Source organism: Dasypus novemcinctus, chromosome X (genome assembly GCF_030445035.2).
Source record: "Dasypus novemcinctus isolate mDasNov1 chromosome X, mDasNov1.1.hap2, whole genome shotgun sequence".
NCBI lineage: Eukaryota > Metazoa > Chordata > Mammalia > Cingulata > Dasypodidae > Dasypus > Dasypus novemcinctus.
In genome coordinates, this window is record NC_080704.1 from 63,107,671 (window position 1) to 63,134,684 (window position 27,014).

General features: G+C 37.7%; 1 protein-coding gene across 9 annotated transcripts in view; it reads right to left on the bottom strand.

The window, feature by feature from the left end:
* WNK3 (WNK lysine deficient protein kinase 3) overlaps positions 1 to 27,014 on the bottom strand; it is a 230,693-nt gene that overhangs the window by 157,071 nt on the left and 46,608 nt on the right. For all 9 annotated transcript variants that reach the window (XM_058291562.1, XM_058291565.1, XM_058291564.2 and 6 more), the window contains exons 6-7: positions 23,053 to 23,141; positions 19,100 to 19,319 (exon numbers count right to left, since the gene is read on the bottom strand). In XM_058291562.1, the coding sequence (XP_058147545.1) occupies positions 19,100 to 19,319; positions 23,053 to 23,141 (309 nt within the window). The remainder of the gene's footprint in view (positions 1 to 19,099; positions 19,320 to 23,052; positions 23,142 to 27,014) is intronic.

Sequence of the window (27,014 nt, forward strand, 5' to 3'; positions counted from 1 at the left end):
TTAGTACTCACTTTGCTTGCCCCCCTATTTTTTTTGACTTTTTATTACTAATACCTTTGTTCTGTTTTCTGCCTTATATTCACTCTTTATATTATTGTCCTCTCTTTTCTCTTTCCCTCTCCCCTGAACACATAGGCCTTTTAATTCACACTGTATTCCTCCCCATATTCAGATTTTTATGTACTCTACTTTTTTCACTGTTATAATTCTACATACCTTACATGAGTCTAATATCCATTCTCCTATATCTCACAAGGTTCCTCTGTTAATATTTACTATCAATACTACTATTATTCATTTTCTTTTCTTACTCCTTTTGCTTTCTCTGGCCCTAATATTTTCCTTCAAGTGAACTTAGCCAACAACAAGGAAACAGAATAAGAACAAAGTGACAAAGAGAAGACTTAACACACATACAAAAAAAAACAACTAACTAAACTGCAAACTGAACTAAGAATCCAAGCAACTGACTAGACCCATCAAGATAAAATGATGACAAGACAGCAACAAAAAACTACAAACCAAACCAATAATCATAAAAACATACCCCAGTCCAAAGAACAAACTAAAAACCAGGAAGAGGAGCAGAACATCGAACAAGTAATTAAAGATCTCAAAACATATATTTGGGGCCAATTTGATGAGGTGAAGAAAGAGATTAAGAATATGAAGAAAACAATTGGAGAGAATATAGAAGAAATTGCAATCATATGCAAAAATATAATGGATATGATGGTGATGAACAGCACAATTCAAGAAATCAAAATTACACTCTCTGCAAATAACAACAGACTCAAAGAGGCAAAGGAGAGATTGTGATGTGGAAGACAGTACATCTGAAATCAAACAGATAGTAGAACTGGTCGATAAAAAGATAGAAAAAAATCGAACTGGGGCTTAGAGACCTGAATGACAATGCAAAACCCGCAAACATATGTATTATAGGCATCCCAGAAGGAGAAGAGAAGGGAAAGGGAAAAGAAGGAGTGTTGGAGGAAATAATGGCTGAAAACTTCCCAAACCTATTGAGGGAGATAGATGTACATGTCCAGGAAGCACAATGCACCCCAAACACATAAATCCCAACAGGTCTACCCCAAGACATATACTTGTCAATTATCTAACGCTCAAGACAAAGAAAATACTAAAAGCAGCAAGAGAAAAGAGAACCATCACAAACAAAGGAGGCTCCATAAGATTAAGTGCTGATTTCTCATCTGACTCCATGGAGGCAAGAAGACAGGGCTATGACATAGTAAAGGTACTAAAAGAAAAAAGTTTCCAACCGAGAAAACTCTATCTGGCAAAGTTAGCATTCAAAAATGATGGAGAGTTTTAAATATTCACAGATAAACAGAAACCAAGAGAGTATGCCAACAAGAATTGTGCCCTTCAAGAAATAGTAAAGGGAGTTCTGCAGAAAGAAAGAAAAAAACAAGAGAGACAGAGTTGGAGAAGAGTGTAAAAGCAACTAAAAAGACAAAAACAGAAAAAGAAAATCAAACAGAAAATGACTAACACAAATCCAAAGACAACATGGCTAATAAAAGTAATTCCTTGAAAGTAATAACACTGAATGTCAATGGATTAAACTGACCTGTCAAGAGACTCAGACTGAAAGATTAGATAAGGAAATATGATCCATTTATATGCTGTCTACAAGAAACATATCTTAGACCCAGGGATTCAAGGAGGTTGAAAGTGAATGACTGGAAAACAATCTTAAAAGCAAACAATAACCAAAAAAGAGCAGGAGTAGCTATATTAATATCAGACAAAATAGACTTTAAATGCAAAACAATTGTGAGAGACAAAGATGGACACTACATATTAGTGAAAGGGATAATCTTTCAAGAAGAAAGAACAATCATAAACATTTATGCTCCTAACATGGGTGCCTACAAATACATGAGGCAAACACTGGAAAAACTAACTGAAGGAATAGATGCCTCTACAATTATAGTGGGGGACTTTAATACACCTCTCTCAACTTTGGACAGAACATCTCAAAAGAGAATCAATAAAGAAACAAAGACTTTGAAAAATATATTTGAGGAGCTGGACCTAATGTACATATACAGAACATTATACCCAAATACACCAAGATATACATTCTTCTCAAGTGCACATGGATCATTCCCCAAGACAGACCACATGCTAGGCCACAGAAGAAGTCTCAATGAATTCAGAAAGATAGAAATCATACAAAATAATTTCTCTGACCACAGTGGAATGAAGCCGTAAATCTGCAAGGGCCAGAGACCCAGTTTGGCACCAAGATTTGGAAGTTAAACAACACACTCTTAGAAAAAGAGTGGGTCAAGGAGGAAATCTCAAAAGAAATTAATAACTACATTGAAACTAATGAAAATGATAACACAACGTATCTAAACTTATGGAATGCAGCAAAAGCAGTACTGAGATGGAAATTTATAGCCATAAATACATACATCAAAAAAGAAGAGCTAAAGTTGAAGAACTAAATGTACACTTGGAGGAATTAGTTAATAAACAACAAACTAACCCCAAAGGAAGAAGAAAGAAAGAAATAACAAAGATCAAAGCAGAATTAAATGAAATAGAAGATAAGAAAGCACTTGAAAAAATAAACAAAACCAAGAGCAGGTTCTTTGAGAAGATCAATAAAATTGACAAACCCTTAGCTAGATTAACAAATAAAAAAAGAAAGAAGATGCAAATACACAAAATAAGAAATGAGTAAGGAGATATCACCACTGTTGCCACACAAATAAAAACTATTGTAAAAGGATACTTTGAAAAACTATATTCCAAAAAAAACAATTTAGAGGAAATGGACAAATTCCTAGAAACACATAAGCAGCCTACATCGACAAAAGAAGTTAAGGATCTCAACAAACCAATCACAAGTAAAGAGATAGAATCAGTCATTAAAAACCTCCCAACAAAAAAGAGCCCTGGGCCAGATGGCTTCACAGGTGAATTCTACAAAACATTCCGGAAAGAACTAACACCCATCTTGCTTAAACTCTTCCAAAAAACTGAAACAGAAGGAACATTACCTAACTCATTCTATGTTGCCAACATTACTCTAGTACCAAAGACACCACAAGAAAGGAAAATTTCAGACCAATCTCTCTAATGAACATAGATGCAAAAATCCTCAACAAAATACATGCTAATCGTATTCAACAACACATTAAACAAATTATACACCATGACCAACTGGGGTTCATTGCTGGTATGCAAGGTTGGTTCAACATAAGAAAATCAATTAATGTAGTACATCAAATAAACAGACTCAAGGAAAAAAAATCACATGATCATATATATCAATGCAGAAAAAGCATTCGACAAAATACAGCACACTTTCTTGATAAAAACACTGCAAAAGTTCGGAATAGAAGGAAACTTTCCGAACATGATAAAGAGTATATATGGAAACCCCACAGCTAACAACATTTACAATGGCAAAATTCTAAAATCTTTCCCTCTAAGATCAGGAACAAGACAAGGATGCCCACTATCACCCCTCCTATTTAACATAGTCTTAGAAGTACTTGCTCAAGCACTGAGGCAAGACCCAGACATAAAATGCATCCAAATTGGAAAGGAATTAGTCAAACTTTCACTATTTGCAGATGATATGATCCTATACATAGAAAACCCTGAGAAGTCTACAATAAAGCTTTTAGAACTTATAAATGAGTTCAGTAAAGTCGCAGGTTACAAGATAAAGGCACAAAAATCAGTAGCATTTCTGTACACCAATAATGAGCAATCTGAGGAGGAAATCAGGAATCAAATACCATTCACAATAGTAAATTAAAAAATCAAACACCTAGGAATAAATTTAACTAAAGAGGTAAAAGACTTATACACTGAAAACTACACAACACTGTTCAAAGAAATCAAAGAAGACCTCAATAAATGGAAGAATATTCCCTGTTAATGGACAGGAAGACTAAATATTATTAAGATGTCTATCCTACCAAAATTGATCTACAGATACAATACAATCCCAATAAAAATCAACACATCATTCTTTAATGAACTAGATAAACTAACTATGAAATTTATTTGCAAAGGAAAGAGGTCCCGAATATCCAAAGACATATTGAAAAAGAAAAATGAAATTGGAGGAATCACACTACCTGACTTCAAAACATACTACAAAGCTGCAGTAGTGAAAACAGCATGGTATTGGCACAAGGACAGACACATTGACCAACGGAACTGAACTGAGAGTTCCGATATAGATCCTCATATATATAGTCATATAATATTCGATAAAGCCACCAAACCCTCTCAACTGGAAGACAATGGCCTCTTCAACAAATGGTGATTGGAGAACTGGATATCCATATGTAAAATGAATGAAAGAGGATAACCAACTTACACCTTATACAAAAATCAACTCAAGATGGATCAAAGACCTAAATATAAGACCCAAGATCATAAAGACCTTGGAGAGCAGAGTAGGGAAGCATCTACAGGACCTTGTAATAGGAAATGGTTTCATGAACTTCACACCAAAAGCACGAGAAGCAAAAGAACAAATAGATAAATGGGACTTCCTCAAAATTAAAGCCTTCTGCACCTCAAAGGAGTTTGTCAGGAAAGTGAATAGAGAGCCTACACAATGGGAGAAAATATTTGGTAGCCACATATCTGATAGGAGACTTATATCTTGCATATATAAAGAACTCCTATATCTTCAAAATAAAAAGACAAACAGCCCATTTAAAATATGGGAATAGATTTGAACAGACATTTCTCCAAAGATGATATACAAATGGCTAAAAAACACAAGAAAAATGCTCAAAATCCCTAGCTATTAGGGAAATGCAAATCAAAACTACAATGAGATACCATCTTATTCCCATAAGACTGGCAGTTATCAAAAAATCAGATTTCAATTGCTGGAGAGGATGTGGAGGAATGGGAACACTCATCCACTGCTGGTGGGAATGCAGAAGGATCCAGCCATTATGCAGAACAGTTTGGCAATTTCTCAAAAAACTAGCTATAGATTTGCCATATGACCCAGCAATTCCACTGCTGGGTATATACCCAGAAGATCTGAAAACAAGGACACAGTACTATTCACTATTGCCAAAAGTTGGAATCAACCCAAATGCCCATCAACAGCTGAATCGATAAATAAAATGTTGTATAAACATACAATGGAATACTACTCAGCTATAAGAACAAATATAGTACAAACACATGTGATAACATGGATGTATCTTGAGAACCTTATGCTGAGTGAAGCAACCCAGGCACTGAAGGACAAATACTACATGACCTCAATGATATGAAATATGTAAACCAAGCTGTCTCAGAAAGTTAAGAGACTGGATGATAAACTTTAAGGTAGTTGGAGGGTAGAGGAAGGTTGTGAGCTGACAGCTACTTGGGTGAAATCTATGATAAGCTGGAGGTAAGTATTTTGGACATGGAAGGGATTAAATGGGGGCATTGGGATAACTTTGTGTGGGGCTGCGTGGGCTTTAGGGGCGCTAGGGATGGGAGGATGGATCATATTGCCCAAGAAATTGGGGAGAGGGTGAGGGGAACATTTGATCACGGGTGATTGTCAGGTATGTGGTTGAAATTGTGGTGCAGAGAAAACTCTTTAGAAAATGTAATATGGAAGGCTGCCTATTCTGGATGCTTAAGGGAGGGGCATCTGACACAGGGCAAGCTTCTGGGGAGTATATGAGTGCTCATTTGGTCATAGTGGATTATATCATTGGGTGGAGACCCATACAATGGGAGTGAAGGTATACCCACATCCTGGGGAGGATTGATGTTCTCAAACAGAGAGAATTGTATCTCGAGAGAGAATCGGTGGATCCCAATGGGATAGAGCAGTCAAGTATGTCAAGTCCTTAATATTTTTGCAAGTTTCTCTTAATATGGTCCCTCAAGTAATGAAGATTGAGTGTCATGGTGGGCCCTGAGGGGAGGGGGAAAGAGGTGTTGAATACATGGAATCAGGGTAACTGTGGGGCAATGTAAGTGTTTCACAAGATCGTGCCATGGGAGGCGGTGGACTTGGCTCAGTGGTTAGGGCATCCATCTACCACATGGGAGGTCCGCGGTTCAAACTCCGGGCCTCCTTGACCCGTGTGGAGCTGGCCCATGTGCAGTGCTGATGCATGCAAGGAGTGCCGTGCCACGCAGGGGTGTCCTCTGCGTAGGGGAGCCCCATGCACAAAAAGTGCGCCCTGTAAGGAGAGCCGCTCAGCGCGAAAGAAAGTGCAGCCTGCCCAGGAATGGCACCACACACACGGAGAGCTGACACAACAAGATGATGCAACAAAAAGAAACATAGATTCCCATGCCGCTGACAACAACAGAAGCAGACAAAGAAGACACAACAAATAGACACAGTGAACAGACAACTGGGGTGGGGGGGTGGGAAAGGGAAAGAGAGAAATAAATAAATACATACATACATACATAAATAAATAAATAAATAAGATCATGCCATGATGGATATAGGTCATGTTAAATTACACCAAAAATGTATAAAGTCTATAGGCTAAAATGTAAACCATAACATAAAACATAAGATAACTAAAAATTTAGAAAATTGTGTAGTCTAAAATATAAACCATAATGTAAACCCAAATGGAACCATGTTTGAAAGCTATTGTTTCAATATCTGTACATTAGCTACAGCAAATATAATATGAACATGTAAAAAGATCACTGTTGGGGAAGGGACAAAGGGTTTGATGTTGGATATGTGGGAGTACCATATATTGTATATGTGAATTACTGTGACCTAAAACTTATGTCAAGAGAAACTTACTAATCAGGGGGAAAAAAAAGAAAGGAGGTAAGACACTGAGGAAGAAATGGAAGAAACTGCCTTGCCACTGTACTTACAGGGCAACACCTATAGCAGTGATGAAAGGCAAAATGTCAGAAAAAAGCTTTTTCATTTTTTCATTTCTTTGATACCCCAATTTATTTTTCCTTTATTTAATTTTTCTAAATTTCTATGTAATCTGTATCTAACCTTTAAACCCATCACTATATTCCATTTTTATATTAATGGAACCAGGCAATATATTGGGGTTCCTTTTTGAAGAAGTTTTGGACTACAGACAGGTTCAACTATGGCAGGGGAGGAGCACTTGTGTGCAGTATCATTAGTGGGGGGCACACGGTTGGGAGGGAGTTCTCCAGGGCATGTATACAGGGTACATAGAAAGGTTTGGATATTTTCATAGTGGTTTCAGCTGGAAACGACAGATGAGAAAGTGCTGAATTCCTGACCAAGGGAGCGCTATCACATTCCCCAATGGAACAACAACAATCCCCCAAGTGCAATGGCAAAGACCAATAAAGATGGATGGTCCAACGATGAGCCCTTGATACTGATGGCACCAATTATGAGCCTGTGTGCCTGAAATATGAACTAGGCCTATAGCTGTGGGGTGCCTAAGAGTTACCTCCTGAGAGCCTCCATGTTGCTCAAAGGTGGCCACTCTCTAAGCCAACCTCAGCAAGTAGATGCTTTGCCTTCCCCCCAGCGTGGGACATGACTGCAGGAGATGAGCCTCCCTGGCACCGAGGGATTACTACCAAGCACCAGCTGATGATGTAACTACAAAAAGACCAAGAACAAAGAGGTCAACTCAGACCAGCAGAATATCTCAGCCTACATGTAATATCAGGTGTTAAAAATTGCTTTTTTACTTTGGATAAAAGTGGAGAAATGGAAAGGACAAGTGACTTTATATGGCTAAGAGTCTCCAAAAAAGAGTGGGGAGGTCATCAGGAGGTGATGTTTATGCATGCCTCAGCAGGGTACCAGAGATAGCCAAGGTAGATGGAAACCCAGGTGCTGGTTCTCCTGAGGGCTGCAGAGACCCACAGGTTCTATGGTCAAGGCAGATTGCTCTGGAGTTTAGGGCCATGTCAGCTGGCCCTACTTTGGAGTTTGTGTTCCTGAATGCGATGGTGTTGGACTCAGATATAACCTTTCTACACATGCCTCTTCTGTTACTTTTACCATACCTGTGTTTGGCATTTGGGTTGGTGTATTCTCAGGAGACCTGAATCTCTGAACTGTCCATGTGATGGCCAGGCCCTGAGCCTCAGCATACCTGCAGCTCCTACCCTCTGGTTTCTTGGACTTACCCTGGCCAGCTGACTAGGAGGTGAAGAGGGTCAACCACCACACCAGTGAGCCAAGAGCACCTACAGTTGCAAGCAGGAGAATTGCATCCATCATCCATGAGGAATCTAAACCCCCTCTTGAAGTAGAGGGCGACTGGACATAGCCATCCCAGGTCTACAAGATGGAGGAATAGTATGGATTAGAGTGGACTTACTGGTGTTCTGCTGGGGAACTATTGTGATTAGTAAGGGAAGAAACTGTAGTAGTGATGTGGAGAAGGTGGCCACGGTGGCTGCTGATGGTTAGGAGAGGAAAGAAGAGATATGGTGTGGGGGCATTTTCAGGATTTGGAGTTGTCCTAGGTGGTGCTGCAGGGACGGATGCTGGACGTTGTGTGTCCTGTCATGGCCCACTGGGTGGACTGGGGGAGAGTGTGGACTACAATGTGGACCACTGTCCATGTGCTGCAGCAGTTTTCCAGAATGTATTCAACGGGTGCAGTGGATGTGCCACAATGATGGAAGAGTTTGTTGGTGTGGGAGGGGTGGTGTGGGTGGGGTGAGGGGTATATGGGGACCTCATATTTTTTTAATGTAAAATTTAAAAGAAAATAAAGACGAAGAAAAAAAAAAAGAAAGAGATACTTCCATGGAACGATCCGCTGAAGAACATCATGTACTGGCAGGACAGGAAACTACAGGAAGAAAAATCACTTTGTGGAGTATCTCATGTCCCAGACCTCTTGGATGTGATGTGTGACTTATTAGGGGCTGCTGGCCCTATTTTGATAACTTACCCTGGGCAATTTTAAAGACTCAGAATAAGTTGAAGCAAAAGTCAAAAAGCTGTTTAAAAGTAAAACACTAGGCAAGAGAGAGAAATTGACCATCAGAGTAAATTCACCAACATATTCAGAACCTACATATCACCAAAAAAATTACAAGCCATACCAAGAAACAGGAAGAGATGGCCTGGCAAAGGAACAAACCAAAAATTCTCACAAAACACAGGACTTAAGACAACTAATCAATGAAAATCACACAAATCTCCTAAATCAATTCAAGGGGTTGGAGGAAAATATGACTAAAGAGATAAAGGGTATTAAGAAGACACTGGGTAAATTAAAGAACAATTTGAAAGCCTGCAAAGGAAAATAATGAAGTTTATGGGAATTAAACACACAATGGATGAAATTAAAAATACTTTAGAGTCACACAACAGCAGATCTGAATTGCTCAAAGACAGAATTAGTGATTTCAAGGACAGAATACCTGAACTGGAAAAGGCGGGAGAAGAGAAAAAGAAAACAATGGAAAAAATGGAACAGAGTCTCAGGGAACTGAATGACAATGCAAAATGCGCAAACATATGCGTTATCAGTGTCCCAGAAGGAGAAGAGAATGGAAAAGGGGCAGAAATAATATTTGAAGAAATAATAACAAAAAACTTCCCAACTCTTATGGAAGACATAAATATCAATATCCAAGAAGGACAACATACACCAATCAGTATAAATCTGTACTCACTGACACCACTGTTATTCAATATTGTGCTGGAAGTTCTAGCTAAAACAATTAGGCAAGGAAAAGAAATAAAAGGTACCGAAATAGGAAAGAAAGAGATAAAATTTAAGCTATTTGCTGATAATATGATCCTATACCTAGAAAATGCCAAAAAATCAACAACAAAGCTACCGGAACTAATAGACAAGTTCAGCAAAGTAGCAGGATACAAGATTAATACACAAAATCAACAGCATTTCTATATACTACTGAGGAGCAATTTTAGGAGGAAGTCAGAAAAAAATCCACTTATCATACTGATTAAAATGTAAAAGTACTTAGTAATAAACATAATCAATGATATAAAGGTACTATATTCAGAAAGCTACAAAACAATGCTGAAACAAAAGCAAAGAAGATGAAAATAAATTGAAGGACACTCCGTGTTCATGAATTGGAAGACTAAATATTGCTAAGATGTCAATTCTACCCAAACTGATTTACAGATTCAATGCATTCCAATAAAAATCTCAACGGCCTTTTTGTGAAAATGAAAAAGACAATTATCAAATTTATTTGGAAGGGCAAGAGACCCTGAATAGCCAAAAATGTCACTGAAAAAAAACAAAGTTGGAGGACTCTCACTTCCTGACTTTGAAGCATATTACATAATTACAGTGGTAAAAAAAAATCATGGTACTTTCATAAAGACAGAAAGATTGACCAAAGGAATTGAACTGAGAATTCAGAAATAGACCCTCACATCTAGAGTCAAGTGATTTTCAACAAGGCTGTCAAACCAACTCACCTGGGCCAGAACAGTTTATTCAACAAATGGTGCTGGGAAAACTGGATATCCATATGCAAAAGAAAGAAAGAGGACCCTTATCTCACGCCTTATACAAATATTAACTCACAATGGATCATGAACCTAAATGTAAAAGCTAGAAACCATAAACTAGAAAAACAAATGTAGGGAAACACCTTCAAGATCTTGTGGTAGATGTGGTCTTCTTAAACTTTACACCCAAAGCATGAGCAACAAAAGAAAAATAAATGAGACCTCCACAAAACTTAATACTTTTTTTCTTCAAATAACTTTGTTATGAAGGTAAAAAGGCAGCCCACTCAATGGGAGAAAATGTTCTGAAACCACATACACAATAAGAGTTTGATCTCCATGTCTTGTAACAAAATCATACAACTCAATGATAAGATATAAAAGGCATTCAAATTAGACAGGAAGAAGTAAAAATTTCACTATTTGGAGATGACAAGATCCTATACCTCAAAAGCCCTGAGAAATCGACAATAAAGCTTCTTGAGCTTATAAACGAGTTCAGTAAAGTGGCAGGTTATAAAATTAATGCGCCAAAATCAATAGCATTTCTATACACCAATAATGAGCAACCTGAGGAGGAAATCAAGAAAAAATCCCATTTATAATAGCAACTAAAAGAATCAAAACCCTATGAATAAAAGAAACTAAAGATGTAAAGAACTTATACACAGAAAACTATATAACACTCTTAAAGGAAATCAAAGAAGACCTTAATAAATGAAAGAATATTCCCTGGTCATGGATAGGAAGACTAAACATCATTAAGATGTCTATCCTACCCAAACTGATTTAAAATTTAACACAATCCTAATAAAAATTACCACAGCATTTTTTACTGAATTGGAAAAGCTAACAATGAAATTTATTTGAAAGGGCAAGGGTCTCCAAATAGAAGGAAAATTCCTCAATATGATAAATGGACATATATGAAAAACCCACAGCCAACATCATACTCAATGGAAAAGGTTGAAAGCTCTTCCTCTAAGATCTGGATCAAGGCAAAGATGCCCACTGTCACCACTGTTATTCAACATTGTGCCAGAAGTTCTACCTAGAACACTTAGATAAGAAAAAAATAAAAAGACATCCAAGTAGGAAAAGAGGAAGTAAAATTCTCTCTATTTGCAGACGACATGACCCTCCCTATACATAGAAAATTCTGAAATGTCCATGACAAAGCTACTTGAGGTAATAAACAAGCTCATCAAAGTGGCAGGACATAAGATCAACTCACAAAAATGATTAATTTTTCAGTACAATCTGAACAATTTGAACAATCTGAGGAAGAGATCAGGGGAGAAATTCCATTTACAATAGCAATGAAAAGACTCAAATACCTAGGATTCAATTTAACCAAAGAAGTACAGGGTCTATATGCAGAAAACTACAAAACAATGCTCAAAGAAATCAATCAAGACCTAAACAAACAGAAAGACTTCTTAGTTCATGGACTGGAAGACTAAATATTGTGAAGATGTCATTCCTAACCCAAACTGATATATATATTCAATGCAAGACCAATCAAAATTCCAACAGCCTTTACAGGAATAGAAAGGCAAATACCAAATTCATTTGGAAGGGAAAGTGAACCCAAATAACCAAAAGCATTCTAAAAAAGAATGATGTGGGAGGAATTTCACTGCCTGACCTTGAAACATATTACAAAGCTACAGTGGTCAAATAGCATGGCATTGCCATAAAGATGTACACATCCATCTGTGGAACAGAATTGAGAGTCCAGAAATAAACTCTAAACTCTACAGCCAACTGGTTTTCGACAAACCTACCAAAGCCCTGTTAATGGGAAAAAAATGTCTCTTCATGAATGGTTCTGGGTGAATTGGATATCCATAACCAAAAGAATGAGAGAACCCCTATCTCACTCCCTATACAAGAATCAACTCAAAATGATCACATAACTAAACATAAAAGCCAGGACCAGGGAGTAGAGGCGGCTCAAGCCATTAGATGCCTCCCTCCCACATGGGAGGTCCCAGGTTAGGTTCCCAGGGGAAAAAAAGATGAGCACACAACAGAAAGAGAACAGAGAGCAAGCACAAACAAGGAGGGGAAGGGGAAGGAGGGGAGGAGGAGAGTAGAGAGAGAGAGAAAGGAAAGATAAAAATTAGGTGATGATGTTTTGGACCTTACATCCAAAGCATGAGCAACAAAAGGAAAAATAGATAAATGGGACCTCACCAAAATTAAACACTTTTGCACCTCATCAAAGGACTCTGTCAAAGGGTAAGAGGAAGTCAACTCAATGTGAAAAAATATTTGGAAATCACATATCTGATAAGGGTTTAATATCTATGATATATAAAGAGAATGTACACTCAACAATAAAAAGACAAACAACCCAATTTAAAAAACAGGCAAAAGACTTTAATAGACAGTTGTCCAAAGAAGAAATACAAATGGAAAAAAACAGGAAAAAATGTTCAACATCACTACTGATTAGGGAAATGCAATCAAAGCTATAATGCGATATCATTTCATACTTTTTAGAATGTCCATTATTTAAAAAAACAGAGAACTTCAAGTGTTGGAGATGATGTGAAGAGACAGAAAAGCTTATTCACTGTTAGTGGGAAAGTAGAATAGTACAACCACTGTGGAGGACTCCTTGGCAATTCCTAAGGAAGTTGAATATAGATTTGCAATGTGACCCGGCAATGCCACTACTGGGTATATACCCAAAACTGAGAGCAATGACACGAACAGACATCTGCACACCAAAGTTCACAGTAGCATTATTCATGATTGCCAAAATATGGAAACAACTCAGGTGTCCATCAACTGATGAATGGTAAACCAACTGTGGTGTATACACACAATTAAATATTATGCAGCTGTACGAAGAAATGAAGTCATAAAGCATATGACAACATGGATGAACATGGAGGACATTATGTAGAGTGAAGCAAGCCAGACAGAAAAGGACAAATACTATATGAATGTACACCTATGAACTAAATATATTGTGTAATCTCATGGAGTTAATAACTTGAATTTGTGTACGAGAAAACAGAATGAGGTTTGAGAATGGAAAGCTGAGTTTAACTTGTGCAGAACTGGTAAAAAGGATGTGTCTTAATCTGTGGAAATAAATAGAAAAGGTGAAAGCACAACATAAAGTTTGTAACTAGCAGTACTATTATATGAGTATGACAGTGGTTTAAAGGGAACATCTAAGGTTGTATATATTAATAAAAGGAAAGATAAAAAATGTTACATGAGACTGTATAGCATAGCAAAATCACATGTGAAATACGAATATGGGTAACATTGCTTATATAAGACCATTTTTCTTTTAAACTGAACTAATAATAAATGTTAATACTACAAGCTTTTAATATCAGGGGGAAAAAACATTATAAGTGAAATAAACCAGACACAAAATACTATATATTGTATGGTTCCATTTAGATAAAATGTAAATATAAATCAATTTATAAAGATGTAATTAGGGGAAGTGGATTTGGCTCAACTGATAGAGCACCCGCCTACCATACAGGAGGTCCAGGGTTCAAACTCAGGGCCTCCTGACCCATGTGGTGAGCTGGCCCATGCACAGTGCTGATGTGCGCAAGGTGTGCCGTGCCAGGCAGTAGTGTACCCCGCATAGGGGAAGCCCCACACGCAAGGAGTGCACCCTGCAAGGAGAACCACCCTGTGTGAAAAAAGCACAGCCTGCCCAGGAGTGGTGCCACACACACAGAGAGCTGATGCAACAAGATGACACAACAAAAAGAGACGCAGATTCCCAGTTCCACTGACAAGAATGCAAGTGGACACAGAAGAACACACAGCAAATGGACACAGAGAGCAGACAACGTGGGTGGGTGGGGAGAGAAATACATAAAAAAATAAATCTTTAAAAAAGATGAAATTAGATTAGTGGTTATGTAAGGCTGGGAAGGATAGAGGGACTGAGAGGCGACTGCTAAGGGATATGGAGTTTTTCTTTTTGCAGTAATGAAATTGTTCTAAAATTTTTTGTGGTGATGTATGCACAACATTGTGATTATACTAAAAGCCACTGATTATACACTTCAGATAGATCATATTGTATATGAATACATCTCAATAAAAATACTTTAAAAAAATAAATAAATTCTATAAAGAATAGCCAGAAGTAGCAGCTATGTACTGCAGGGGAAGCACAGAGTGATTGAGAGGTGAAGAATTTTCTTGTTTGTTTGTCTGTTTGGCTCCCAGTGTCTCCTACAGAAACAAGGGAAGAACAGACTCAGTAAGTGAAAAACAGCAAGGGGGTGGAGAGAATAAATAAATTAAATAAATCTTTAAAAAAATGGTTTGCTAAAAAAAAAAGATTAAAAAAAGCCATGATTGCAGAAATAAAAAACTCAGCAGAAAGGTTAGAAGATACAGTTGGTAATAACCAGAAAACAACAAAGAGATGGAAAATAGAAGGGAAAAAAAATGAGAAATGGGCACAAAGTTTCTGTTTTGTGTGACTGTAGTAACCATGTTTTTTTAGCATCTATAAATTGATGCTATAACATCAATTTATATTGCTCCCAGGTGACCAAGCCCCACCCATACATACATGTGTTACTCTAGGTAAGTTTTATCCCAACCTCAAATTTGCACGGGTACCACTTTCAAATATGGTCAACGAATCCCATGTTAGCATACCACTACCTACCCCTATTCCCTTCTCCAAGAAACAACAGTAAAGGCACTTGTCCTAGTTCTACTCTCTCTTTCTTCAGTCTGCCTCATGATCAACCCAGGTATTTATCCTGTGTGGCCCTGCATGGCATGCTGCGTTCTCCCCAGGGAACTATAAGTAACATAAATCTTTGAAACTCTTCCAGTTTGTTTCTCTTGATCTGTGCCCAGCCTTACCATAACTCACACAAGGTATTATGAACAAGGTATTATGAAAAAGTTTTGGTAATAGATTGTGGTGATGGCAGTAGAACAATGTAAATGTAATTAATGTTATATATATTCACAATTTAAAAAAGATAACATTGGAGAACAAATCCAAGAGTGCCAACATTCTAATAATAGGAGTTCTGGAAAGAGAAAACAAAGGGGAAAAGGTCATCAACTTCAAGAAATTAGCCAGAAGCTAAAATTGACAGATTGAAAAGTTACACTGGGTAGCCAGCACAGTAGATGAAAATTGGAAATCAAACCAAATCAAGACACATTGCAATGAAATTTTAGAAAATTGAAAAGAAAGAGAAGGTATTACAAACGTTAAGAGAGGAAAAAATGGGTAACAACAACTTTGGACCTCTTGACGTCAACACTGAAAATTAGAAGAATATGGAGCAATGACTCCAGATTAAACTCCTATGTACCCTTTCTTAAGAAGCTAACCGAGGATGGCAAAGATGGTTTTATGATGCTGTGGAAAAACTTGAATTTCTAAATGTTTGCCGCAAATGACTGTTTGAACAGATGTTGAACCGTGTTAGGGTATCAGGTATTGAAATTAAGGAAAAGTTGTAAAACATAAATTTGAATAATCCTAAAATTTAATTTATAGACATGCCAATGTTCAGTGTCATAAAACTATGTACCGCTACATTCTGAGAAGGGGTTGCTTTCCCCTGAATGTCGAAGAGGTCCATGGAACAAAAAAGACTAAAAACCCCTTGACTAAAGAGATCTGATCCTCCCAATCACCTTCTCTACTAACTGGGACTGATTTTTGAGGACACAGAGGGAAATGAAATTATTCCTACCTCGGGAAAGGGAGGGGGCTGCCAGAGAAAGCTAGAAAACTGTCTCTGAGAAAGTTTGAATTACAAGACTCTTAGCCTCCAGGCAGGAACCTCTATCACATTCATCCATGGCCTGTGTTGCAGCAAACACACTCCCAGCAGGCACTGAACTGAGAGGGCTGCCAAAGAGCACCGTCTACTGGGAGACCAAGGACATGCACATTAGAAAATTTAAAATAAATAAGAGAGGCTTTTTCCAGCCTTTATAGCTGTTCTCCTTCAGTTCCTAAGGAATGGGTCTGCAACCTGTTACTGGGTCTAGAGTCCAGTTTTGAGCAACTAACAGGGACAATCCTAAAGATCCAGGTTGAACCAAGAATCAAAGAGCAGCAGTAACACAGAGACTCCTGCCACTAAATCCCTATGAAAGAGAAAGAAATTGAGCATCTACATCAACAAGTATCCTCATCAGATGCCTAGACATCAGCAAAAAATTATGAGTCAAACTAAGAAAATGGAAGACATGGCCCAAGAAAAGGAATATATCAAAGCCCCAGAAGAGATGCAGGATTTAAGAGAACAAAATAATGAGATGCACACAAATTTCCAAAATCAAATTAATGAGTTGAAAGATAATATAGTTAAAGAGATGAACGACTTCAAGAAGACACTAAGCAAGCACAAAGAAGAATTTGAAATCCTGAATATAAAAGTAATAGAACACATGGGAATGAAAGACACAATAGATGAGATCAAAAACACATTAGGGGGAAGCAGATGTGGCTCAAGCAACTGAGCTCCCATCTACCATATAGGAGGTCCAAGTTTCAATGCCCAGGGCCTCCTGGTGAAGACAAGCTGGCCCATGTGGTGAGCTGGCCCACACGGAGAGCTGGCCTGAGCAGAGTGCTGCCCAGCGCAGGAGCACTGCCTCGCGCAGGAGCGCTGCCCCACGCAGGAGTGCTGGCCCACGCAGGTAGCTGGCAGAGCAAGATGATGCAGGGACACAGGGGAGAGATAATAAGAGATGCAGCACATCAAGGAGCTGAGGTGGTACAAGAGAATGATCACCTCTCTCCCACTCCGGAAGGTCCCAGGATCAGTTCCCCAAGCCACCTAATGAGAATACAAGCAGACACAGAAGAACACACAGTGAATGGACACAGAAAGCAGACAATGGAGGGAGGGGGGAGAAATAAATAATCTTAAAAAAAAACACATTAGAGGCATACAACAGCAGACTCAAAATGATAGAAGAAAGAATAAGTGATATGGAAGACAACACTAATTGAAGAGAGAAAAGAAAAAAAGAATAAATTGAGCAGGGGCTCAGGGAGATGAATGACAACACGAAACACAACACATGTGTCATGGGAGTTCCAGGAGAAGAGAAGGGAAATTGGGTAAAAAGAGTATCTGATGAAATAATAGCTGAAAATTTCCCAACTCTCACGAAAGAAATGAATTTACATGTCCAAGAAGCACACCATATCCCAATCAGAATAAATGGGAATAGACCTACTCCAAGACACATACTACTCAGAAGGTCAAATGTCAAACATAAAGAGAAAATTCTCAGAGTGGCAAGGGAGAAGCAAACGATCACATATAAGGGATGCCCACTAAAACTTGGCACAGATTTCTCATCAGAAACCATGGAGGCAAGAACACAGTGGTATGATACAATTAGGATACTGAAAGAGAAAAACTGCCAGCTGAGAATTCTTTATCCAGTAAAATTGCCCTTCGAATATAAAGGTGAGTTTAAAATATTCAAAAATAAACTAAGAGGGCTTGTAAAAAAGAATCCACCTTTGCAGGTAACATTTATATAATCTAAGTATCTTTTTTTAAAAAAGAATGGAAAATATTTTTTTTTAAAAGAAGATAGCAGAGGGAGTATGCCTCTAAAACAAACATGAAATCTAATATAGGACTGAGGCAAAGGGAAGCCTAGGAAGATAGTAAAGGGAGATACCAAGATAATAGCTGTGCACCAGATGTCCAAGGCAATCAGTCCAGATTAGAGCACTGTGAGTAGAAGGACAGACATGTTAAGGGCTGTCAATTCCAATATCCCCACTGTCATTGTCGCATTCTTCTTTTTAACCTGAGGACAGAATGCCCAGGTTAGCCTGGTCTAGTTATCTGTACATGGCTCATCTGGACCACATGCTGCTGAAACTCCTGCACTCACCTCCCTCCAAGCACTGCCACAGCCTGGATCAGGTATGGACATGCATTTTACCCACAGAAGTACACACGCAGCTTACCCACAGAAGTTATTTGCTTTGATCCACTACTGAGAGTGGAGGCAGGTCATGGGACTCTTAGAAGCAGAAAAATCAGAGCAGCTCACTCCCCCTCAAGCTATATTTTTACCAGACTATTAATCTCTGGTCTACCCAATAGACTTGCTGCTGCTTTGACTTTGGTGAGCCGTAAACTCACTCCTGACCTTACCCCATGAGTTCCCCAGAACTGGTTCTTATAAACTCAGAGAAGGTGAACCAGACTATGATGGAGAGACTCTGTTTAGTTTATGCTCTAGCTGGATGTGTGACTACCATTCAGGTTTTCAAAACAAAACAACACCCTATTTAGGTAAACTAAACGGTAAGCAAAGAAATGAGTAATGCAAAAGTTAGGGTAGATATTACCTGTGGTGATGAGGGAAGCGAATGCAACTGGGAGGGGCACCCAAGTAGTTTCTATAATACCCATAATGTTACATTTTTTACCAAAAGTAGGGTTTTGTTATTCTTTATACTATAGAACATACAAATTTCATATACTCTTCCATAGAGATACATCGCACAATATGGTAATTTAAAGAAAGAAAGGAGAAAATGAGGAGGGGACAGGAATCAACCAACCTGTTACTATAAAGGGCAGAGGTGCAGGTGGCAGTGGGGAAGCAGGATTCACTTACCATTTCATATGCTACTTCCTCAGATGTATCTGTTTCTAAATTAAAACTGAATTCAATAGCTTCATTGTCTTTGTGTTTCCCTTTCAATTTTTTAGGGTCTTCAACCCAGAGTCTCAAAGCCAAGGATGAATTTGAACAATCATCTTCCTCTGCTAACTCCACCCTGAGTCCTGTATCCTCAGCAAAAAATGCGTGGTTTAGTAGATCCCTGATAGACAACCTAACAAACAAAACAGATCTCATTAGCAAATTTCCAGTCATAAGCAAGATGTGAAATTCTAATTCTTTAATTAGTAAAAATTAATTGTATCAAAGTAAAAACCAAAGACTATACATTCAGGGATCATTTCTGTAGTTGGTTACTAGAGAAGGTTCTCTGAAAGTAAAAACCTTTTAAAATGTTTTCTATTAACGAAACCATTAATCTACCTTACTATAGAAACCAAATCTTATATCTAACTTATTAATGGGTATGCAAAGAAATCCCTAATAGCATGCACACATAGTGACCTTAATTAAAGATGAATTATTACCTGTAACACACATAGATCCAAAGTTTAACATACATAAAAGTATGTCTAGAGAGAACGAGAGCAGTATTATAGCACATGTTAGGTGGAATAAGTAGCTTCCCTAAACCAGTGGCTTAGATTACTTGAGTTACTAAGAGACAAACAATAGGCTGCTGGGGGTAGGGAGTGGGAGGAAGTGATGTGATGTGGGGGCATCTTCGGGGGTTGAAGTTGTCCTGGGTGGTGCTGCAGGGACAGTTACCAGACATTGTATGTCCTCCCATGGCCCATTGGGTGGACTGTGGGAGAGTGTGGGCTATGGTGTGAACCACTGACCATGAGGTACAGCAGTGCTCAGAGATGTATTCACCAAGTGCAATGAATGTCTTATGATGATGGAGGAGGTTACTGGGGGAGGAGTGGGGTAAGCGGGGGAGGGGGTATATGGGACCCCATATTTTTTTTAATGTAACATTAAAAAAATAAATAAAGATAAAAAATATTTGCAATTGAGAAAAAAAAAGAGTCAAACAATAGATTCTTGGCAAAGGACAGTAAAAACTCTACCAGATATGTAAAATGCAAATTAGAAATTCAAACTATTTAATGAATGTAATAAATAGAAGTCATTGATGTCATTAACAATAATCTAGTCAGTATACTCTCTTTAGAGAATGCCACTAGTGAAGCTAATATAGTTTTGGCTAAGTCCAGTGGTTTTCTTAAAGAACTTAAGTCTGTTTTTAGACTAAAGTATACACAGCCTAGCCTGATATTGGAGTTAACCATCTCTAAAGAGAAACAAAGAAAAGGTGTCGATAGATCCTTTACAAGCTGGGGCAATTAATTTCCCTTTCTTTGACCAACTTTTAAAACCAAAATGTATAACAACCTAATCTATCCATGTTACAGGTTGAGGAAAGCTAAAACTGATGTATTTCATGTCTACGCAAAGTACATCTCCTGTACTATTTAAAACAAATTAAAAATATTAACAATATATACTGTAGGTTGAGGATTTTAAGCCCTCTACATTTTTAATGGTCAAGAGGATATGGAGGGAAACAGAGTTGACCCATGTGATGAGCTGGCCCACGCGCAGTGCTAATGCACACAAGGAGTGCCGTGCCACGCAGGGGTGTCCCCTGCGTAGGGAACCCCATGCACAAAGAATGCGCCCTGTAAGGAGAGCCACCCAGTGCGAAAAAAAGTGCAACCTGACCAGGAATGGCGCCGCACACACGGAGAGCTGACGTAGCAAGGTGACGCAACAAAACACGACACAGATTCTGGGTGCTGCTGACAAGAATACAGCGAACACAGAAGAACACATAGCGAATAGACACAGCAGAAAACTGAGGTGGGGAGGGTGGGGAAAGGGAGAGAAATAAATTTTAAAAAATAGTAATAAATCTTTAAAAAAAAAAAGAGGATATGGAGACAGTGGCCACAGGAGTTGCTGAAGTCAGAGAGAAGGAAAAAGAGGTGTTATAATGGGGCATTTTGAGGAGTTGGAGTTGTCCTCAATGATATTTCAGGGAGGGGGGTGGGAGGTATATGGGGACCTCATATTTTTTTAATGTAACATTAAAAAAATAAAGACCAAAAAAATGATATTTCAGGGACAGATGCAGGACATTATATATCCTGCCATAACCCACTGAAAGGACTGGGAGAGAGTGTAAACTACAACATAAACTATAATCCATGCTGTGTAGCAATGCTGCAAAATGTACTACTCATCAAATGCAATGAAGGTACCACACTAATAAAGAAGTTGACGATGTGGGAGGAGTGGGGGTGTGGGGAGTGGGGTATATGGGAACCTCTTATATTTTTTTTTTTTTAATGGTACAATTTTAATATTCTTTTTCTCTTATATTTTTTAATGTAACATTTGTGTGATCTATGTATCTTAAAAGAAAAAGATAATAAATTTTTTTTTAATTGTACAAAAAAAAGGGACAATTGCTTAACTAAGATGGTATTATAAGAGAATAAGCTTGCTCAGATTAAATAGCTTTAAGGCAAAGGTGAGCTGTGTTTCAGAAAGCACAACAAAGTTAAGCCATTTGAGTCTCAGCGAAAATTTTATCTATTATAACAACAGCAGCAGAAGTTACCATTTATTCAATACTCACTATTTAGAAAAGTACTTTTTAGGTACTTCATATACATTCACTATCTTTTTACTCATCAAAATAATTGCTTTGAGGAACTGTTAAGCAACTTGCTCAAGGACACGCTGGCTAAGTGTGAGCCCAGATTTGAACCCTGGTCTAACTTTGAAGCCTGTGCTCTTTCTAATATGCTAATATGTCATGAATCTTTTAGAATATTCCAATATTATTTGGTAACAGGTCATAATTAAAATACAAACTAAAACAAGAATCCACAGGCAGTGGACATGGCCCAGTGGTTAGGGCGCCCGTCTACCACATAGGAGGTCCGCAGTTCAAACCCTGGGCCTCCTTGACCCGTGTGGAGCTGGCCCATGCGCAGTGCTGATGCGCTCAAGGAGTGCCATGCCATGCAGGGGAGCCCCACGCACAAGGAGTGTGCCCTATAAGCAGAGCCGCCCAGTGCGAAAGAAAGTGCAGCCTGCCCAGGAATGGCGCCACACACACGGAGAGCTGACACAACAAGATGATGCAACAAAAAGAAACACAGATTCCCATGCTGCTGACAACAACAGAAGCAGACAAAAAACAAGAACATGCAGCAAATGGACACAGAGAACAGACAACTGGGGGGTGTAGAGGAGAGAAATAAATTAAAAAATTAAAAAAAAAAAAAGAATCCACACCCAAACCACTACTTCAATATAGTACTTCTACACTCACTTTTAAAACATGCCTAGATACAGCTTGTTGGTACAAACACTAAGAATACTCTGTAATAAAGCTATAATTAAACAAACCTTACCTTAATGGTTTTGTATAGTCTCAGATACGTAACACTAAACCTAGATTAAAAGTCTAATAAGAATATGGAGGTCAATGAAATGTTGATCAAAGTAATTTCTATAAAGGACATATCACCTTTTATTAATCATAATTAATAAAGAGGTAAAAATAAAAAGACTAACCCACCAATATAAGTTAGCCACTGTCCAAAGCTCAAGTTAGAGGGAAACAAGCTAAAACTAAAAGGAAATGTCCATAAGAAAAATAATAACTGTGATACAAATAAATCCAGCATACTATTTCTTGAACAAGAATATCCATATCAACCTTACCATTATGGTCACATAAAATACAGGTAGTGGGTTGATGGTTAAAATGGCAAATAGCATGCATTGATATACTTCACTCTAGGCAATATGATTTGGCATCCATCCAAAAGTCATAACCAGCATGATTCAAAGGTCAGAAAATGAGCCAGTGATAAGAGAAAACAATATATCCATCAGCTATATCATTTCACCACATTTGGACTCACCTTTCAGATTTGTTTTGACGAATACATCCTTCAATGATTTCTTTCACTTCAGGATCTGTGACTTTATTGAAACTGGCTGGTTTTATCCCCTGGGAGAGGAAAAATGGTTTCTAGTTAACAAATTAAGCAATTGAAAGCCCAAGTCAATATGACATTTATTAAATATTATTTTTGCCATTAAATCATATTCAAGTTTTAAATGAGAGAAATAGATTCATACAAGTCTAACAACTTTTTTGACAAGAATTTTGTCATAGCTCTATAACTAATAATGAAAACTTTGCAAACAACCTAAATCTCCAACAACAGAAGTTAAGTTACATAAATTACATTATATATGTATATAGGATAATATTATGCAGAAACATTCTCAAAGTATTTAATGGCATGGAGATTTAGTAATGCTAAGTAGGGAAAAGTAGGATCTCAAAATGCATATAGAGTATAAACTCAATTAGAAAAATATAAACACATATTTTTTGGAATCAGGAAGAAAAATTAATGTCATTAAAAAATACACTTTTAGAATTCCACATAAAGGCTTCTCTATCTCAAACTTCCAAAGCAATATATTTCAGTCTTCTAAAATGGCCAGAATTAGTAACAATCAATATATATTTATATATGTATATGTGCATGTATTTATTATTTTCATCCTTAAGCAATACTAAAATATTGAGAGAATCTCAATCTAACTATCAGGCTTTAGGAATTCAATAACAAATAAACGAGGTCCAGACAACTTAAAACAGTCCTGTGATAACTATTAGATATCTCAATTAGATTATCTTATATTTTATTACCTTTTATTTATGAGTTTTAGATTTTTAAAAAGTAATGCAAGTAAGAACATTGCAGTCATTTAATAAAAAAATTCCTAATTAAGCTAGAAGCAGAAAGATCTAATAGAAAGAATAACTGTCATGGAATGAGACATCTGGAATCTACTTCTAAGTCTGTCACACTACCTCACAAAATCCAGAATCAGGGCGGCGGACTTGGCCCAGTGGTTAGGGCGTCCATCTACCACATGGGAGGTCCGCAGTTCAAACCCCGGGCCTCCTTGACCTGTGTAGAGCTGGCCCATACACAGTGCTAATATGCGCAAGGAGTGCCCTGCCACGCAGGGGTGTCCCCCACGTAGGGGAGCCCCACACGCAAGGAGTGCACCCCGTTAAGGAGAGCCGCCCAGCATGAAAGAAAGTGCAGCCTGCCCAGGAATGGTGCAGCACACACGGAGAGCTGACACAACAAGATGACGCAACAAAAAGAAACACAGATTCCCATGCCGCTGACAACAACAGAAGCGGACAAAAAGACGCAGCAAATAGACACATAGAACAGACAACCGGGGGGGGGGGGCGGGGTAAGGGGAGAGAAATAAATAAATAAATAAATCTTAAAAAAAAAATCCAGAATCAGAAACATCTATTTCAGGAAGCAGATGCAGCTCAACCAGTTGGGTACCTGCCTACCACATAGGAGGTCCCCGGTTCAGCCCCGGTGCCTTTTAAAAGATGAGCAGATGCCACCCCTGCTGCAATGAGCTAGACACCGCTCCCCTGTCACAATGAGCTGGATGTCCGCCCTCGCCTCAAAGAGCTGGACACCACCTCTGCCGCAACGAACAGATGCCACAAGCCAGCAGATGCCACAGCCCACAGGAATGGATGTGGCTCAGGTCATTGGGCACTCGCCTCTCATGTGGGAGGTTCCGGGTTCAGTTCCCAGTGCCTCCTGGAGAAGAGGAGCAAACAATGAGTAGAGAGATGAGAGAACCCGCTGGGGGGGGGGGGAGGAATAAATAAAGTAAATAAATAAATCTTTAAAAAAAACAAAAAACCTCTATTTCATATAGCAAATAAATCTCATGAGATTAGGAATTAATTTGTACTCCAAATTCAAGAAGTTTCTTGAACTTCTTGAATTCATGGAAATCTGAATTGCAATATGGCATTTTTGTGACTTTAATATAGAATATAAAGTCTATATTAATATATATAATAAAGAATATAAAGTCATCATTCAAAAAATGGAATTATGTGATTCTACTTATTATAAAAAAAGCCCCTCTGACCTTTCCACTGACCTCTTACTCATTCCCTAAGGTAATTACAGTCTTTCTCTGCTCCTAGGTGAAAGTTACTGGGGAGTAGCAACATACAAAATCAAGTAAAAACCCCTTTTCTATTTATGGCCCTCCAAAATATAGAGTGAAATGAAAAAGACATTCCAGTCTTCTCTATTTTTCTCAGTTCCTTGCTACAGAAATTTTGAAACATACTCAAAAGTACAGAAACTTGTATAATAAAGCCCCAGTTTCAATAATAGCCAACATTTTGTCAACCTTGTTTCAGCTATCTACCCCAAACTTTTTTTATCCTGGAATATTTTAAAGCAAATCTTAGACATCATGTCATTTCACCTACAAATTCTCCAGTTTGCCTCTCTAACACATAAGTAATTTTTTAAAAAATCATGTCATTATCCTATCCAAAATAATTACCAATAATTCCTTAATATCATATAAAACCCAGACTACACAAACTTAGAATTAAAATACATTATATCAGGGGTTCTTAACCTGTTTTTGTTCCATGGACCCCTTTGCCAGCCAGATGAAAACCACAGACCTCTTACTAAGTCCACACTATACTATGTATATATTTAATAAATATATCACACCCACACCAACATGTCCCCACAAAAATGATTTTTTATTTCAATTAAAGTTCACAGACCCCTTCTTAGGAACCCCTGCATTATATGAAAAGCAAAGATAATAAGTACTGAAAACTCATCATGCCCTATGCTCTCAAGGTTATTTATATTCATTGTACCTGTACTGTAGAAATACTATATAATGAGTGCCACTGTGAAACTCTTCTCAACTCTGCATTCAGTGAAGTTACACTGTTAACTTTATATCAGCCATGATAGAGTACTTTACCACAGAAATCAGCAAACATTAGAAATCAGAACTTTTTCTTTTTTTAGAGTCATTTACTCTCTTTACCAGCTCACCACTACTCTTAAATCTCTTTTATTCTACAACAGACACCCCTCGCCTGTTTCTATCATGAAATTGTTTTATTGGAGAAATTAGGCCATTTGACCCACAGAATGTCCAACATTCTGGATTTTGGCCAAATTTCTTGTTTTCCTACGTAAATTTCTGCAGTCACACAGAATTAGACGAAATCCAGTATTATCAGTAGCTATGTAAACTTGGGCAAGTTACAACCTCTGATTCTTAGTCTTATGATATGTAAACTGAATATAATGCCTATCTTGTAGGGATATAAAAAGTAAAGCATGTAGCATATAATAGGCATTCAAAAACAGTAGATATTAGTATCATTTACTGAAACAATCTAACAATCTCTTTCACAATCTATATTGAGCCACCCAAATGGATATGAAGTAGGCCTCTTCTGAACAAATATAACACTCTGCTTCTACCTCCCTAATGTCCCTTATTATACTCTCATCCTCTTATTTTATAATTATTTGTGAATTTATCTTATCCCCCTACTAAAATGTAAGCTCTCTGATTATAGCAAAGACTTCTTAGTTAATTTAGAATTCTTTGCAATTTCTAACACAAAAAATAACCCATAGCAGGCACTAGATGTTGTACCTGTTGAACTATATTTTGGATATCCTTTCTAAATAAGGCTTTCAAAACTAGAAGAAACCTTCAAAACCTTTAGTCCAATCTCTATTACTCACCTTTGAAAATAAGAACCAGCTAATGAATATCTAAAAATTCCTTACAAACAACTGAATATAGATGATAAATTTGTACATTTTCCCAAAGACACTAAAACAGAGCATTATATATGACCCCAATGGAGTAAAGGTAATATAGCATAAATCTAAAGCTTGTTTCATTGCAATTATGTTAAATTTAGCATTGTTATACAGAACTACACCAATATTATGTTCGACTAAGTTGACTT